The 17,886-nt window shown below is 33.0% G+C and overlaps 1 protein-coding gene across 2 annotated transcripts in view; it reads right to left on the bottom strand.

The window, feature by feature from the left end:
- Positions 1 to 1,806: 1,806 nt before the first annotated feature.
- GPC5 (glypican 5) overlaps positions 1,807 to 17,886 on the bottom strand; it is a 1,207,509-nt gene continuing 1,191,429 nt past the window's right edge. For both annotated transcript variants that reach the window (XM_088792887.1, XM_019737193.3), the window contains one exon: positions 1,807 to 3,882. In XM_088792887.1, coding sequence (XP_088649013.1) covers positions 3,725 to 3,882 — 158 coding nt within the window. In that variant the 3' untranslated portion in view covers positions 1,807 to 3,724. The remainder of the gene's footprint in view (positions 3,883 to 17,886) is intronic.

Genomic DNA, 17,886 nt, shown 5'->3' on the forward strand with positions numbered 1-17,886 from the left:
AGTGATTGAAAACAATTAGCAATAAACTAATTAAGTCCTTTTCTAAACATCATTATTGAGCACTTCAGAAAATCTGAGTGTTTGGGAGGAAGTGGCTTATTTGTTTTTTAATGAGAAGAGAACACTCCAGACATTGTTTTATTGAAAAGACACTCCTGAACAAATATAGGATAAAAAGGCAAATCTAAGACTTTTAAAATAATATTCTACCCCATAGTTTTTCTTCCTTCCTCCCTCCTCCTTCCCACCCTCCCCCCTCCTCCTACCTTCCCTCCCTTCCTTCCTTCCTTTTTTCCTTCTTCTTTCATTTTTAAATGTTATCTTGTGTCCTATGACCAAAGAAATATTTTGTACCCTTCAGTTCCATCGAAAATAAAAATAAATTTCATGATAGCTATAAAATGTGTGTTTTCTTTCTCATTTTTGGTAGCCGATTTATTTTGGGGGCTGATGGTTGAATGTGCTTATAAATGTGAGAAGATAATAACTAGTACTTTAAAAAGAGTTCATATTTACATTTATCTTTTTCATTATACTTTTACACTAATTTGCAATTTGATAATTATACAATTATACAGTCAATTGTGTTTTTCTTTTTTTAAATCCTGGTTTGGAGACTTAAGTTACCTCTAATGATTTTTTATTCTAACTTCGTGATTCTTTACTACTGTTCCAGAGCTATCATACCTTGAATCAGAAACATATACAAATTATTTAGAAATTATACATACACATCTGATTCTACTATGGTTAGTTGTATGGCACCAGACAAATTCGATAATATTTTTAAGCCTAGTTTCTTCAATGGTGTTACGATGTTATTGAGGAAACTAAAGTAGATTGTGCATAAAAGCATTTATTATGATGTCTGTACAGGGGAAGGGCCAAGTAAATGTTAGCTCAGATTGTTGACTTTTCCCCCCAATACATGCAAAATACTGGATGGTTTGTTTCATAATCACTTAAATTTATACAAAAATAACTCAGAGATTCAAGAATATGGCTTCATTTAAATTATCCCAGCATAAGATGTGATGAAAAAGATGTGAGTGATATTTTAAAATATGTACATTAATTGGAATGTTATCCTTTAAGTCATCTTTGAAAGTAGACATGTTTTCTAACAATTTTACCATTGTTCAAAAACTTTGTAGATTTTACTTATGGAAAACTCTTCAGAAGCAAATTCTGAGCCGTATTTTAAAAAATCAGTGTCATTTTTTTTATTTGAATAAAAATCAAGGCCATCCTTGGTGGTAAGGAAGGTAAAAGGAGATACCCCATTTCATTTGAAAGACCTTTGTAAATTGTAAAGAGCTATACAAAAGTAAAATGCTACAGAGTAAAGTTAAAGGATGACTATCCTCATTGAGAACATTAAAAAAAAATGTGCCTCCGGCTCCTAAAAAAAATATGAAAATCTCCAAGTGTTTTGAGCTCTAGCAGCACCCTTATGATTTGTATGTTTATATACGGAGGGTGCCAAAAAAATGTATACACATTTTAAAAAAGGAAAACTGTATTAAAATTTTAATACTCAATATATACCAATAACAAAAGATGAATACAAGTCACTTTTGACTTCTACAATTACAAGAGGTGCTCAAAGTGGTTGCCATCAGTGTAATTTTAATAGTTTTTTTCTTTCTTAAAATGTGTATACATTTTTTTGGCACCCTCTGTATATACATATATACGTGTGTGTGTATATAAAACACAAATGTTTATATATATGTATATGTAAACATATATATATATATATATATATATATATATATATATATATATATATATATTTATAGTCTCCAAGGTGCCTACCAGGAGGTGGATAACACCTATTTGAGTATGTAAAATTTAGTTGGTAAAAAAATAATTCATTCATACTAGACTTTGTTACTACTCAGCTTTTATCCATTTCCTGATATATCTAAAATTTTCTCCTGTCAAGTAGTTTTATCCATGAACATCTTAGACTGCTAAACAATGCCTTTTAGTTTGTTAGTCTTCCAAATTCTTCTAAGGTTGGGTCAGAAGTTTTGCCAGAGCAAACCAATCATGACTTGGGCTGGAGTGCAACAAATGGGAAACTTTTATTATTTATTTCAGAGTTATTTAAATAATGAGCTGAGGTTGAAATGAAAAATTTAAAAATACATGTTTAAGTTTATGATTTGTGGAGTGTGGTGGTTCAAATGAGTTATAAACCAAGTAGATCACAGAATAAATATCAAGGTCTGGAATGGAAGTCTGGAGAAATTACATCCAGAATTAGCAGATAGAACAGTATTTCCAGTTCTGAGGCATGTTTGAACAGATAATAAAATCTGATTTGGCAGTTTGAACATATTGTGGTTTAAATTGACCATTGTCAGATCATTTGGTTAATTGAGACTCTAATAGAGAACACGGTTTGATCACATACCATTTCATGATTTGGAGAGATTGATTTCACCTAACAAATATTGACTGTCAATTGAGTCCCTTTCAATTCTTTCTCAGAGGTCATTTCAAATCTTTTTGATTTTTTTATTTTGTAGGTTCAGCACTCCTGTTTTCTATTCTGTCACTTTGTATTGATGATATTATCTGGCTGTCGACTGGATGTGATATTTCTTAATAAAAGCTGACTTATCTTTTCTTTACGTGCAACAATAGACATATCCTAATCAGTGTCTGTTGAAGTATCTTATCGCAGCTGAGAAATCAGGTACTGTGGATTAGCAGCTCTGCTAACGTGCAAATAGGGAAAGACCTAAAGCATTGTGTGCCTTATTTTCTGTATTAGTACATATCTTTAGATATTCATAGGAACTTTAAAAATGTGTATAGTCAAGTATTCAGTATCAGGATTTAAAAAGAAATAGCAAATGATATTTTGAAAGTGGATGGATATATCATTTGACCAGAAGAAAATGATCAATATTCTTTAAAGTTTTCCACCAAATAATTAACGGCTTTATTAGAGATATTCTTAGAGCAGGCATGTACTTTGCAACATAGCTAAATCCATTAGGCAAAGAGAGAGTCTGGAACAGAGCATTTTGGATGGCATTTTGGATATAATGGAATACAGATTAGACGCTACCAAAATACTCGGCTTTAAGGTTTGTCAGTGGCTAAGTTACATTGGATAAAAATTATCAAGCTTCTTCAATGAAATTACATGAAATGTTCCTCAGCAATCTACTCTATAATGTACAGGCTTTCAGTAATTTCTTTCTATAGCTTGCAAAAAATGGAAGAATTTCTTGAAAATGCATGCATACTATTTGCCATTGTATGTTTTGACTCATTTAATGGAATTCTAATTCCAGTATTTTAAGAAACACTCTGTACTGTTTTCATTGTTCTGCAAATATGCCTTCAAATCAAATCTTTTTTTTTTTTAAAGAAAGCAATGAGTTTGGAATTGGGGATAATAAAATTATAGATACACTAAGTCCTTAATTGAATACACTTCTATATTCTTCACATTCACAGGTTTAATATGATTGAATTGAAGAAGGTTTAATTTAGATTCAAAGGAGACATTTTCAAACAGTCTATCATTTAAACGTTGATTTTTAGATACTTTGTGAACATTCCAACTTGGCTTCTAAGAGGTTAGTGTTACCTTTTCATAAATATAACTGTTATGTTCAAAAAGATCTTACTCCAATCAAATGAAGAGAGGGGAGAAATAAGACTCCAATAAGACATATGCGATCAGAGCAGAAGAGTTCAGTTACCAAAGCTTAGGAAGTAGCATCACTGCACCCATCAGAGTGAATGTCATTGACTCAGTTGCTGCTGTACATCCTGATCCAGTTGTGTCTAAAGTACTACCACCGTCTGTGTGATGGATTTGCTTTACGTCGCTGAGGTTCATCTCATCTGGCATCCCTGCAGAGGCAAATAAGAAAACACAGGGTCATGCATGACCACCTTACCATGATATGTCTACAGCAACTCTTAAACCCAAGTGTAGATACCATTGTTTTTTCATAGCATTCTCCATGTGTTCACCTAACACTAAATGACTAATGTGATACAAATGCTTCTGCTCTTCTTAAATTGGACAGTGCAGGACCTTTGAGTGGGAGTTCTAGAAATATTATAAGAGCAAAATGAAACTTTTCCCCCCTCCCCAGCTTCTTAAAGCATTTGGAATATTCCCCTAATGCCACTGATGGGTAAAAAAGAAAATAAATTTAATTAAAATGTCCTGAGATATGGTGTCATTGCTTGTCCCAGAGATATAACAACTATAGTAACTGTGTGAAACCTTTTCTCATGAAAATAAAATGATGTAAGAAGAAATAAGTAGGGCATTTTTTAAAAAGTAGAATTTATACAGATCCTATTTTGTTTTAGACTAAACTATGCATAGGATCCTTATTGGAAATATATCAAAGAATAATAACTTATGCTAAATGATATCCTTCATATACACACAGCTATGGGGATGGAGGTGAAGACATCTGTCAATAGATCAAATAATTTTTAAAAGTGTGGCCTGGAGATTGAAGATAAGGTTGAAGTGTTTCATAAAAAAAAAAAAAAGCCATTTTGACCTATTGACGAAGTTCCTGTCATCCTGGTCATTACTTCTACATGTTATGACACTTGACAAGCTCAGGATGAGCAAAGCCCCCAAATTACTGGGGATGAAATCATTTTCTTAAATAAGTTTACTTTACTATACCTATGAAAAGATGCTCAACATCACTAATCAGCAGATAAATGCAAATAAAAACCACAATGAGATATCACCTCACACTGGTTAGAATAGCTATCATCAACAAGACAGATAATAACAAGTGTTGGAGAGGCTGTGGAGAAGAAAGAAACACTCATACACTGTTGCTGGGAATGTAAATTGGTGCAGCCAGTGTGGAGGTTCCTCAAAAAATTAAGAGTACAATTACTATGTGACCCAGCAAACTTTCTCCTGGGTGTATACCCCCAAAATCTGAAAACATTTATCCATAAAGATATATATGCTCCGATGTTAACTGCAGCTTTATTTATGATGGACAAGACATGGAAACAACCAAAGTGTCCTTTGATAGATGATTAGATAAAGAAGATGTGGTATATATACACAATGGAATACTACTCTGCCTTAAGAAAAGATGAAATAGCCATTTGCAACAACATGGATGGATCTTGAGATTATAATGCTAAGTGAAATAAATCACACAGAAAAAATTGAGAACCATCTGATTTCACTGCTATGTGGGATATAAAACTGAAAGCAACAAACGAACAAGACAAACAAACAGAAACAGAAACTCATGGACACAGGCAATAGTTTAGTGGTTACCAGAGGGTAAGGGTAGAGGAAGGTGGTAGATGAGGGTAAATGGGGTCAAATATATGGTGATAGAAGGAGAACTAACTGGGTGGTAAAAACATACATTGTGATATATAGATGATGTATTATAGAATTATACACTTGAAACCTATGTAATTTTACTAACCATTGTCACCCCAATAAATTTTAATAAAAAAAATTAAAAAGAAGTTGACTATAATATACCTGGAAAATTACTAACTTATCGCTTATTATCTAGTGCTACGAATGTTCTGAGGCTGTGTGACTGAATTATCTCATGGGATGCCACTATCAGTCACAATTAAGTTAAAATTCAATGTTACTACTGCCACAAATACTGACATCGTAATTACAATGAGACTGAAAAAAAAAAAAGCTTCATTTAAGGAAAAGTCAATATTTATGTAATTAGGTCAATACATATATATAATTCAGAAGATAAGCTCTATTGCATTCAGAGCATTAAAATGAAGCGTAGCTCTACTGATCTGTCATATTGATTTTACAATCTGAGCTCTTGCATTATTATTCATTGTTTGGTACTTGTTTTGCCCTTCTGTATCATTAGGCAAGATGAATAAACGAGTAATTCATTTTTTATGGGACTTGAGGAGAGTGTAAATATTTCAGTCATAGTTTTATACTTCTTGCTATGTGAGAGCTTAAGAAGAAGTTAGGAGGACTTTAGACAATTTTTTTTTTCAAAGATAACGACATAAATTTGAGCTTTAAGGTATATTTACTTTTCTTATTTTTTAAAGCACTGTAAAGAGACACCTGAATTGTATTCATGAATAACTATTTTAAATGCCTTTCTGAGCTTGAATTTCCTTCATTCATTCATGAACCAGGCACTGGTCTGGGTTTAGATGATACCATTGTGAATAAAAATATGTAGGAAGGAAGATGTTAAATCGTATGCCTGGAAATGAGGCAATGCCAGGCGGGGTATCCCACCTTCAATATGATGTCACTTTAATATCTGAGGTAAAGGTGTTACTAATAATTATAATAGTTCTAAGGCAGATGGTCCCTTGATAAAAGAATATAAAAAGAATTGAGGATCTCTTCGAGAGTCTGGCAGTCAGGGCTGCAGTTTGGAATCAAATCACAACTTGGCCTTGACATCTCTTAAGAAATCTTAGCATGCTGAGAAGGCCCATAATTATTTGATGTAATGATTGTTTTCTTAAAGGAATTTAATTAACTAAGCTTGTAAATTATACCAAAGCTTAACCAAAGACCCATAAAGGAAAAATTAGTTTGGGGATTTATTAGATTAACAAATTAAACAAAAACAAATGAATTTTTGAATAATCTTTTCTATGCATAATAGCAACACACAAAGATGCCAATAAATTCATATTTCTGCTGTTGGTAGCTTACAGTCTGGTACGGGAATACAGTTATTACAAAAATAACTGTAATATTAAAACTTGAGTACATGCCTGGTGGTTGGTGCTATGGAGTATGTGAAAGGAGCCTCAGAGAAGGCTCCAATAAGGATGCATCAATGGTTAACTGATTTGGCAATATCTACAGAGCTCTTGCTATGGTGCTAGTACTGCTTCAAGTACTTCACAAATATTATTTAATTCTTATAACAGTTCCATGTAGTAGGCACAGTTATTATGGCTGTTTTTATAGATGAGCGAACTGATGGACAAGGTTAAGTACCATGTGAGCCGTGGATCCAGGTATCAAATCCAATCTGGACCCAGACTGTGTTCTGATCACCAGCAGTACTGACTCCAAGCATCAAAAAATCAATACTTAAGTTGAGAACAAAGAAGGTCAATTATGTTTTCCAGAGAGTGTCACTAGGAGAAATTTTTTCTCCTTGATCAGGGATGGCTGATTATGTGCTAGTTGTGTGTATTAATCAAGCAACTGGAAGTATTCAGTTTTAGAGTTCCTGTGGGCCCATAAACCATGATGAGTCAGAATGATGATGGATCTGTGAAAATTTCAACTCCTTTTGTCATTTATATGCTGGCCTTTCCCTTGAGGCAGGGAGTATGGGTATTTCTCCCTTCCTTTCTATTCTGTCTAACTACATATTTATCAATTCTTAGTCTCATGAAACAATTAAGACTGTTTAAAGATAATTTGTTTTCTATTTTTAATAATAAAAATTGCATGAGCAAGAACTTCTTAATTTGGTTACTCATTCACAAAATTTGTACATTTCTGGCTCTGTGTTAGGTAATGTGCTGGAGACTAAATACAGAGGGTGCCAAAAAATATATATACACATTTTAAGAAAGGAAAAAACTATTAAAATTGTAATACTAAATATATACCAATAACAAAAGATGAATACAAGTCAGGTTTGACTCCTGCAATTATAAGAGGTGCTCAAAGTGGTTACCATCAGCGTCCAGACACTTCTGATTACAGCGAACTCCTGCTTGAGCAACGTGGACCAAAGTGTCTACTTTATACATTTTTTTTTTTTTTTTTTTTTGGCATCCGTGGTATATACTATGTATTTACAGGCTTTTTCCCCATACTTCAAGTCTTTTCAATCAATGATGGAAGTATAGGGCAAATTTAAATGTTAGGAGCAGTACTAGAGGTCATTATTTGAATTCAATGAAATCAAAATAATTGATCATGGCGCCCCAGAAAAAAAGAAAAAAGCTGATTACATAGTATGCTTTTAATCAATATCGTTGAATAGACCCGTTGAGTAATGACTCATTCTCACAACAGTAGGATGACTTAGGTACAATTATTTTTCCTCATTGTACAGATTAGGAACAGGTGCAGAAGTAATTTACTAAAGGTAATGTTGCTGTGGCTGAATCCCAGTTGTGGCCCAGTCAAATGCAGATCTCTTTAATTCCAGAACCACGCTCTTTTCGACTCTATACAATCAAAGCATTGAACTCTGCCACAGTCTGTCTGGATGACTTTAGGCGAGAGCCCCATTTTATAGAACTTTAAAATGAGAGCACTTTAAGTGAGAGAAAGGTTAGTCAAAATACAGTGCTTGCTAATTGATTAAATAAATATTTGGAAAATAAGGTAGACTTTTATCCCACAGCATTCTCTAAAGTAAGTGCCTATGGGACCCAAGATTTTAGTATAACGAGGAAGCAAACAAAATATATAGGTTGATATTTTTATTTATATTTAGGTGGTTGAAAGCATATTGATTTTTTAAGCAGGATCTATACAGGAAAGATTAATAGTTTTAACTTCATAAAAAAAGAAGTTCTGTATAACATGTATCACCATTAAAAAAAGTAAGAGATAAATTGCAAAATGGAGAAAATAATGCAGTCTATATTGCAGCAAAAGGCTGAAATCTTTAACATAGAAAACATTATCATAAGCCATATGAAAACCACAATGTCCTTATAGAAAAACTGTTCAAGGAAATAAATAAAAATTTAGAAGAAAAAATATCTATATAAAAAATTGAAAACCTTCTTTAATGGAAAGCCAATAAATACAATCTTACGCATGATAAGGTGTCAATTATCTAATGTTGACAATTATCCAGTCAACAAAGGCAGGGCCAAGAGGAGATGATAGCCAGTTTTGGCAAGGTTGCAACACTTTTTTAAAGGGAATTAGCCAAAATATATAATGCTTAAAATGCTGATGGTTGTGGGGGTGGGGGTTGGGGAATGGTGGGTGGGAGCTGGGTGAAATATATGAAGGAATATTAAAAGATACATTGTTGGTAGTTACAAAATAGTCAGGGGGGGATGTAAAGTACACCATAGAGAATATAGTTATTGATGTTGCAATAACTATGTATGGTTGTAATATGAAGACATAAAAATATATTGCAGCAAGACAGAATATAGAATAAAAGATTGGAAATAGATGTGCACTTAGAATTTTACACTAAGAAGAAAAGTCATGGATGTAATGAAACATATCTATTATGAGAAAATTAACTTTGCAAGCACTTGCTGAATAATGTTGCTGTGGATCTTGTTATATTAAATATTATAAAAAATATTATCCTTGGTTACTACTTACTGGGCAAATGATGATAATTTATACTTAAATCAGCTTTGTGTATATTGGCAAGACATTAGGGAATTAGGGAGTCTAACAAACCTGAGATGGTTTAGTATAACAGTTTGCCTTTTTTTGTGTGTGTGTGTGATCAACTTATTCAATTAAACCCTATCTTCTAGGAAATACGATTAATAGGTGTAGTCCCTTGAGTAGGTTGAGTCCCTTGAGTCCAAGGATATATCCCAAAAAATGCTGAATTATTTTCCAGTTTTCCATGGAGACTTCCATAGAATCCAATAAAAAGGAGAGTGACTGTGTAGTTCAAGAGACAAGGTCCCTAATATTTCTATAGCATCATGAACACCCTGACTAAAGGTCATCTCTGTGATTTTTCTACTTTGTTTTTAGAGGGTCTGACTAATAAATGGGACTGTTCTCATGGCAGCCTCTTCCATTCTCTATGGGGCAGGGGTGTGAGATTTAATTATCATCCCTTTTGTTGAGTTTTAATAACAATGCATACTGTTCCTTTTCCAACAGATTATATAAGAATAATGGAATAACTTTAATTGGTAAGAACTTAAGCAATGGAGTAAAAAATAATGGAAAATTCTGACTATAAACCAAAGCTTATTTTAGTATGATTTATTGTGATATTTCAGCTCTGGGTAACGATGGAGATCATTATCATTTATTTGTTATTTCATCAAATCAATTATCGGTGACTCTCCAATAATTATTGATAAATAGATTTGGGGGACATAGAGTTTTATCAAAGAGAATATTGTTTGTATATTTTGCCAGTTCCTGATTCTATATTCCATAAGGATCATCTAGATATTTTCCCTGTTTGCTTTATTGCTTTTTAAAGACTTTAAAAAGGAAACAGAAACACATCTCATATTGAAAATACCAAAATAGTTTAAGTACTTTTATAATGTTACAGTTATGGATTTTTTTTTGACCCATTATTGTGAAACTTCCTCTAAAGCTAATTTTTAAAGAGAAAATTTAAAAGTTCTTTTTTCCCCTCAATTGGCAATTAATACCAAGTATTAAAAGTATATCCATTAAATATACTACAGTACTCAGTTATATACTATAATCCTCAATTATAAGAATTTACAGATAATTTGAAACAATTCTAATTAATAATTCTAAAAATTACTTTTAAAATATGTAAAACTTATCACATACTGCTAGTTAGGTTAATGAAATAAAAATAAATGTTTTATATTTTGTTTGAGTTAGTGATAATATGGGCTTACAACACTATTAAAAATAAAATAATAATAAAATTATATCCACACTTAGACACATGGCAGTGATATTCTATAGTACTAAAGGCAAAGAGAAACATTTATAACATCTAGGGAAAGGATAGATTGCTCTTAACAGAACAAAATACTAGATTAGTTTTCAAGATCAATAATAGGAGCTAAAATAATAATTTATTCTGAACTTGAATGAATGTAGAATTAAATGTAGAATGTAGAATGGAATTAAACTATGTTGAAGAAATAAAGGTATAAATAAAAGCATTCTTACAAAGAATCAGTATTTTTAACGTTCCCCGAACAATCCTAAAATAATTATTAAAGAGTATAAGTGAAATCCAAGAAATTGAGCCCAAATGAAAATGTGGGATAATAGGGATCGAAGTACTTGGCAAATATCTAGGTTACTGTATTTAGGTGTATTGATTGAAAAAAACAAACAACAAAATGATTAAGGGGTTAAAAATAAAATTGAAATACTGGGAAATAATTGTTAAAATGTTCTAAAGTATTTGTATGTTTGGGAAGAGGTGATAAATATTAACTTTAGGTTTTGTCAAGACAAAAAATGCATTTAAATGAATATTAAAAATTCAAGGCTTCACTTAAAGAATTAATATGGAATATATACATTCCTAATCCACTGAGGTAAAGATTAATGAAAACTAATAACAGTGAGGAAAGAACAAATGCACAAACAAAAATATCTGGTAAATAAAGAGCAAAATCAGATCTTAGAATGATATGCAAATAATAATCTCTAAACAAAAACGAATCATCTCAAATCAGAAAACAGACACTCAGTCTGGATTTAAAAAAAAAAAAAATCTGGCAGCACACCAAAATATAAAGATACAGAAAGGTGAGAACAAATGTTTGAAAAAAATACTCCACACAAATAATACCCAAAAGAAACTGATGTCTTTATATTAATAAAAGATAAAATGGGTTTTAAGCATTAAAAAGAATAAACAAGATTATATAATAATGAGAAATGATTCAACACATAGATATAACAATTCTGAGCCTATTACCTTTAGCATATTCTCAAAATAAATAAATATTAACCAAAGAAAATATTTGGGTGAAATAAATTAAAATGGACACATCCACAGTCAGTGGGAGATTTTTACCCCACTATCTTCAGTAATTGATAGCTCAAGCAGATGTAAGTTAGTGAAGATGGATGACTTGGTAACCAGAATTTTTGGAGGAAGGAAAAAAAAAACTCTATTGCCTCCTGCCATGATTCTAGTACACCCCTTGAATCTCCTTCACATGGAAAGAGAACACATTGATCTGGTTAGTAAGTCAGGAAGAAAGAACCAACATGCTGAGCTTGGGGATTTCTCATCCTCTTTGCATTTGCCTGCCCACAGTAAGGATGCATTCTTCCCTGTCCTTCATTACCATGTAAGCTGAGACCAGTGCTGTTCCTGCAGGGCAGACATATAGTTTTCTAGCTGACTTGATGGTAATTCTTGGATGAAATATTACATGTCATATGTAAGCACATTCTCCAATTTACTTTTTAACAGTAAAAAGCTAATATTGTCATTTTTACTTGTTTAACACTTGTGCTTATATTTTAATTGACACGGACCTCAGGAGAAGAAGAAAAGGGTGTTACTTTTTCATCACCTCCAAATACAAACTTTCAAAGATTGATCTAATAAAGATAGATTCATAGATATCATCATGCAATCAATGACTACTGCATACAGTGCATAAACACTCTTTTAAAGCACACAGAAGGCATTTATAAAAGAGATCGCATATCAGGCTACAAAGCACATATAAACAATAAGTTATTTTAAAATAAGAATTCTCTGACCATAACAAAATAAAAATAAAAGCCAAACATAAAGGAGAACCACTAGCCCTACAACAAACCTTATCTAAGGACATAAAACAAGACCTAAGCAGAGATGTGTATCTAGTTCATGAGTGAGAAGACTCAAGTTTATATTATCTCTTTCACTGTGTACTGAAATTTCATCCTGATGTCTCTTGATGAATCTAGTCTATCGTTTCCATTGTGCTGGGCCCTCAGTGGGCCCTTTCCATCTAGAAGCCCCTGGACATCTGGGGAAACAGTCTTGAATTATTGTATTGATGATTTCCTGTCCATCATTTTCATTGTTGTGTCTAGAAATCCCATTATTTGAGTCTTGGATTTCAGGAAGCCGTCCTCTGATTTCCTCTTCTAGTTTTCATCCTTTTACTCTGCTTTCTGGGAAATTTCCTAAACCTAATTTTTCAGTACCTTTGTTGAACTTTTCATTCTTATATTCAGATTTTAACTTTATTAAACTTTTTTATTTTCCAAATGTGCCTTTTTCAAATTAAATTTATTGGGGGTGACATTAGTGACTAAAATTGTATAGGCTTGAAGTGCACAATTCTATAATATATCAAGTGTATATTGCATTGTGTTCAACATCCAAGTCAAATCTCCTTCCTTTCCCATATTTTAACCCCTTTTACCCTCTTCTATTTCCCCTCCCCGGTTACCCTCTGGTAACCACTAAACTGTTGCCTGTGTCTATGAGTTTTTGTTTCTTTGTTTGTCTTGTTCATTTGTTGCTTTCAGTTTTATATCCCACATATGAGTGAAGTCATATGGTTCTCGGCTTTTTCTACTTATTATATTATTTCACTTAGTATGATAATCTCAAGATCCATCCATGTTGTCCCAAATGGCAGTATTTCATCTTTTCTTATGGCTGAGTAATATTCCATGTGCCTTTTGTTTTTCATTAAGTCTTCTTAAGCCTTATTTAGATGCTAATGACAGTATTTTCTTTCAGTTTTCCCTCTGCAGAGTCTCTGTTTAATACAAGTTGCATTTTTATGCTTGTGGATGAGACTTATTTTCATGTTATAACTTAGATAAGTGGTAATCCCTGATTCATTATTATGTGATAATTTTTAACAGTGGGGAGTAAATCCTTGGTAGGAACTGAACGTGTGAACGGGGCTCAGTAATTATTAGAAAAGTGTGGTCTTCTTTATATGTCTGTTGGGGAACCTACATATGTCAGTCAGGGTAGAGTAGGTCAGGCTGGACAAACAAATGCCTCCAAAATATTGGTAGCAGTGTTTCCTGCCAGTCCAGGTAACTGTCTATATTATAGCTTAATACCTAAATTCCATGTCAACAAATGCTTCCACGATCACCAGAATATGAGGAGACAAGGGTGGAGAAACAAATAGGCAATTAAAAGCATCCATCTGTACGGGACACATGTCACTTCTGCTCACTAGTCATTGGCCTACGGGGTCAATATCAAGTATGTGTAGTCCTACCAGGTGAACAAGGAGGAGAAGACTCAGAAATATTGTAGACCGGAAGTCTCATCTACTAGGCTCCCTTTAATAGTCTTTATTTGTTTCCTCTTAAGCTAGGCAGATCTGCAGAAAAGTTTCTTCCAATATCCTGCCTGAGAGTAATTAATTCTCTGGCTGCAAGAATTCTGGGTACCAAATTGAAGGAGCAGCGTATGGATAGGGTGTAGAGCTCAACATTTATTACAGGCAAATGGATAGATAGGTAGATATATAGATATGTAGGTAGATATGGCCATATACTTGTCAATCCTCTTTATTTCAGAATAATATTCCTGTTCTCAACTGATCCTGGCTTTCCCTCAGTCCAAAGACACTTTCCAGATTACACTTCCTGTATCATAGTGCTGTATGAGAGAGACAGACACCTATTGATCTGGAATGGAGAAAGGGATCATGCAATGTTACAGCTATTGACTAGTCCTTCTTTTGTTGACCTTTTTCTTTTATACCCTCTTGCTAGAGGTGACAGATGGTGGCTATTCCTGTAATTTTTGAGGATTTTATTGAGCAAATTGGGTTGGTTCTTTGCTTTCCTCAATGTTCCTTGGGAGTTGGCTTTCTTGGGCCTCCTACATTGGTAGCTCTCATCCATCTACTTTCCAGCTTCCAAATGTTATTGCTATCTCTTCTTCTACTTCCTCTACTCTCAGTAAGTGTACGTTTTTGTTTTAAAAAATCCTTATTCTGTATTTGAGTGGGGTTGCTGAAGGGAGTAAAATTATATGTGTCTGATCAGCTTCTCATCTTGAAGGTAATCTGCTGAACAATTTCAGCATCTGACCACTGAAGCTTTGTCCTGACTCTGGGTAAGTCTAGGTCTGTTCAGCCAGTTCAGACTAGTGTAATTTGGATTGGTGTCTGTTTTAGTTGGTTAGTGTTCCTGCTGTAGCTGCTAACTATTTTTGATTACTATCTCTGATAATGGTGATAATTTTCCCTAAAAATACTAAGCAATATTCCATTTGCCAGGAAACTGACTATTAAAAGATGATTGCTCCCTCCCCCCTAATAAACAGTGAAAAAAAACAAAAACCTGCTGCTTTATACAGGAATGATTGAATGCACATTGGAGGACTGGACAGCAAGTTGTTTTGGCTAACCCAGGGTGCATTTTCTATATAATCTTGTAAAGCTCACTCAGTGTGCCAAAAGAAGGCCTGGTTAGCTATAGAGCTATGGAAATAACTGGAAAACGGAGATTTGCTATCATTTGTGCCCTTTAAATATTTTCTTTTATTTAGACTTTTTGTTGGGCTCATATATACATCTTTAAGATACTGGATTAGGCATTGAATAAATAGATGACATTTTCACTTACTAGTACTTGCTAAAAATTAGATGCAGCAAGTTAAATGTGAACACTGATGAGGAGACAACTTTTCTCCCAATGAAATATAAAAATTAACTTCAGGCAAATTTAGCCGTTTTACTTCAGTAAGTGAAGAATATTAAGTAGCTAATCCTTAGAGCCTTAAAATCGTCAAAATGTCTAGGAATGTTGTGCAAGAGAGATTGTGAAGCTTATTACATTTATTAAATGGAAATGAATTATCATGGCTTGCATATCTGATTTATCACGTGTGTTATAAATCAATATATTTCACTTAATAGTTCAAGCTCTAAATATTATATATGTTATTTTCTAAGAAACTTTATTTGCCCAAGGGATCTCTAAATAAGACTTAGGGAAATAGTCACTGCCATCATCCCTGAGAATAATATCAGCAATATTCATGAAAATACACAAAACACAATATGCGTGAGGCCAAGTACCTAGATTGTGGGAATGACTCTGGGCTTGCCCTCGTGCTATTCTCAGCTGGAGGTTTATATTCAGATGGGACTATGTAACATGTTGAAATGTATTGTTTGCTGCACTTTGGGTTGACAAAACATTATGAAAATAACAGGTGCATGTGTGAGGAGAAAACACTGTCATATTGAAAACAGGAGAACTATGCGGATGTTAAAAATGACAGAATCACTTCCCTGGCCAAGGATGGAAATTCTTTCATTCTTGCATTTTATCTCCTGGAATAAATAACATCCATACTCATTCTCTCTCAAGCCAAGAATTTGTTGTTGCCCCCAGTATCTAATTCCATGTGACATATGATAACAGAATATGGTTTTCCATCTACTGTTAAGTTCTCTGGCATAAACCCATCTAATAACAATCATGTCAGTTCTTTCTGTCCTTGTCCCTATCCATTGTCCAATTACACATATAAACACTCTTGTGTTCTTACCCTAGATGCGTATAGGTTTTCTTCTGATCATCACTAGTTTGACTATATAAAACATATATATGTTATATGTTTATTATATCTTATATCTTATATCTTATATCTGTGTGTTTTTGTCACTTATATTTAGGGCCTTATATTGATCTCATATACTTAATTTCAAGACTCGAAATCATGGTTGTATTGATGCTTTTTATTCCTTGTGTTTATAATAGTCATCATAGTAGTTATATTTGGTAGAATCTTTTTGAATATATGATCTACTTAAAATAATTTTGATATCTAAATAAACATTTAACTCTTGGTTTTTAATTTATTTAAATTGGAGCTACACAAATGCCTAGAATTCTTGCTAGAAGGCAACGGAGTATAGTAAAAAGAACTGGGGTCAAACCCCAGAAAACTTAGAAAATTCATACAGTCATTAAGATTTAGTTTCTTCATCTTAATGTTTGCATGAAAATAAGGCATTCTCCCAGGATAGATGTAAAAACTAAATGAAATCATAAATATGAAAAAGTTTGTAATTTTTTTACATAGAAATATGGTTATTATTTGACTATTAGAGGTGATGGTAGGCAAAGTGTTTTGAAAAGCAAAATTTTCTTGGATAGTAGCTGATAGAGCCAGAAATAAGATGTCAGTTTCCTGACTCCTGGTCATGGCCAGTCTGGCAAGGGAACTCGACACCTTAGAACAAACTATCTGCATATTAGATAAGCTGGTCAGATGTTGTGCATTGTAAATAGGAATCCAAAAAGTTTGAGATAATCATCTCCATCATCAAAAAATTGTTATCATAAAGGTATTTCAACTGCAGATACACATATCTATGTATGTATGTATGTATGTATGTTTGTATGTATGTATGTATGTATGTATGTATGTATCTATCTATCTATCTATCTATCTATCTATCTATCTATCTATCATCTGTCTATCATCTATCTATCATCTATCTATCTACCGGGGGTGCCAAAAAAATGTATACAACTAAACACTTGGTCAACATTGCTCAAGCAGTAGTTGGCCATAATCAGAAGTGTCTGGACGCTGACGGTAACCACTTTGAGCACCTCTTGTAATTGCAGAAGTCAGACGTGACTTGTATTCATCTTTTGTTATTGGTATATGTTGAATATTATAATTTTAATACAGTTTTCCTGTCTTAAAATGTGTATACATTTTTTTGGCACCCTTTGAGTGTGTGTGTGTGTGTGTTATGTGTTTGTGTGTGTATATACTTAAACTTCAAAGTTTATCAAAGATGATTCTTTAGTTTATGTGAAGGGTGAGCCCAACATTGCTGGCACTTAATAAGTATTGTTAAATAAAACATTTCTACAAAATCCTGACCACAACAGACATTAACCACATACAAAAAAAACAAACTTTTAAGACAACACACCAGATCTCTGCATTTTCTTCTGAAGAAGCTGCTCATCTTGTTCCCAGAGATATATTTTAAAAATAATTTAATATTTTAGAGCAATTTTTGGTTTACAACAAAATTGAGAGGAAAAAAAATAGAGATTTTACATGATCTCTGCCCTGACACATTCATAGCTTCCCATTATCAACATTGCTCCAGAATAGTATATTATTATTATTATTGTTAAATTTTTTTTTTTTTTTACCAAGGATGAATCTACAGTGCCACATCAAATCACCCAAAATTCATAGTTTACCTTGGAATTTCATCTTGGTGTTGTAC

This window comes from Rhinolophus sinicus, chromosome 16 (assembly GCF_057876585.1).
Source record: "Rhinolophus sinicus isolate RSI-liver-muscle chromosome 16, RSI-T2T, whole genome shotgun sequence".
Taxonomy (NCBI): Eukaryota; Metazoa; Chordata; class Mammalia; order Chiroptera; family Rhinolophidae; genus Rhinolophus; species Rhinolophus sinicus.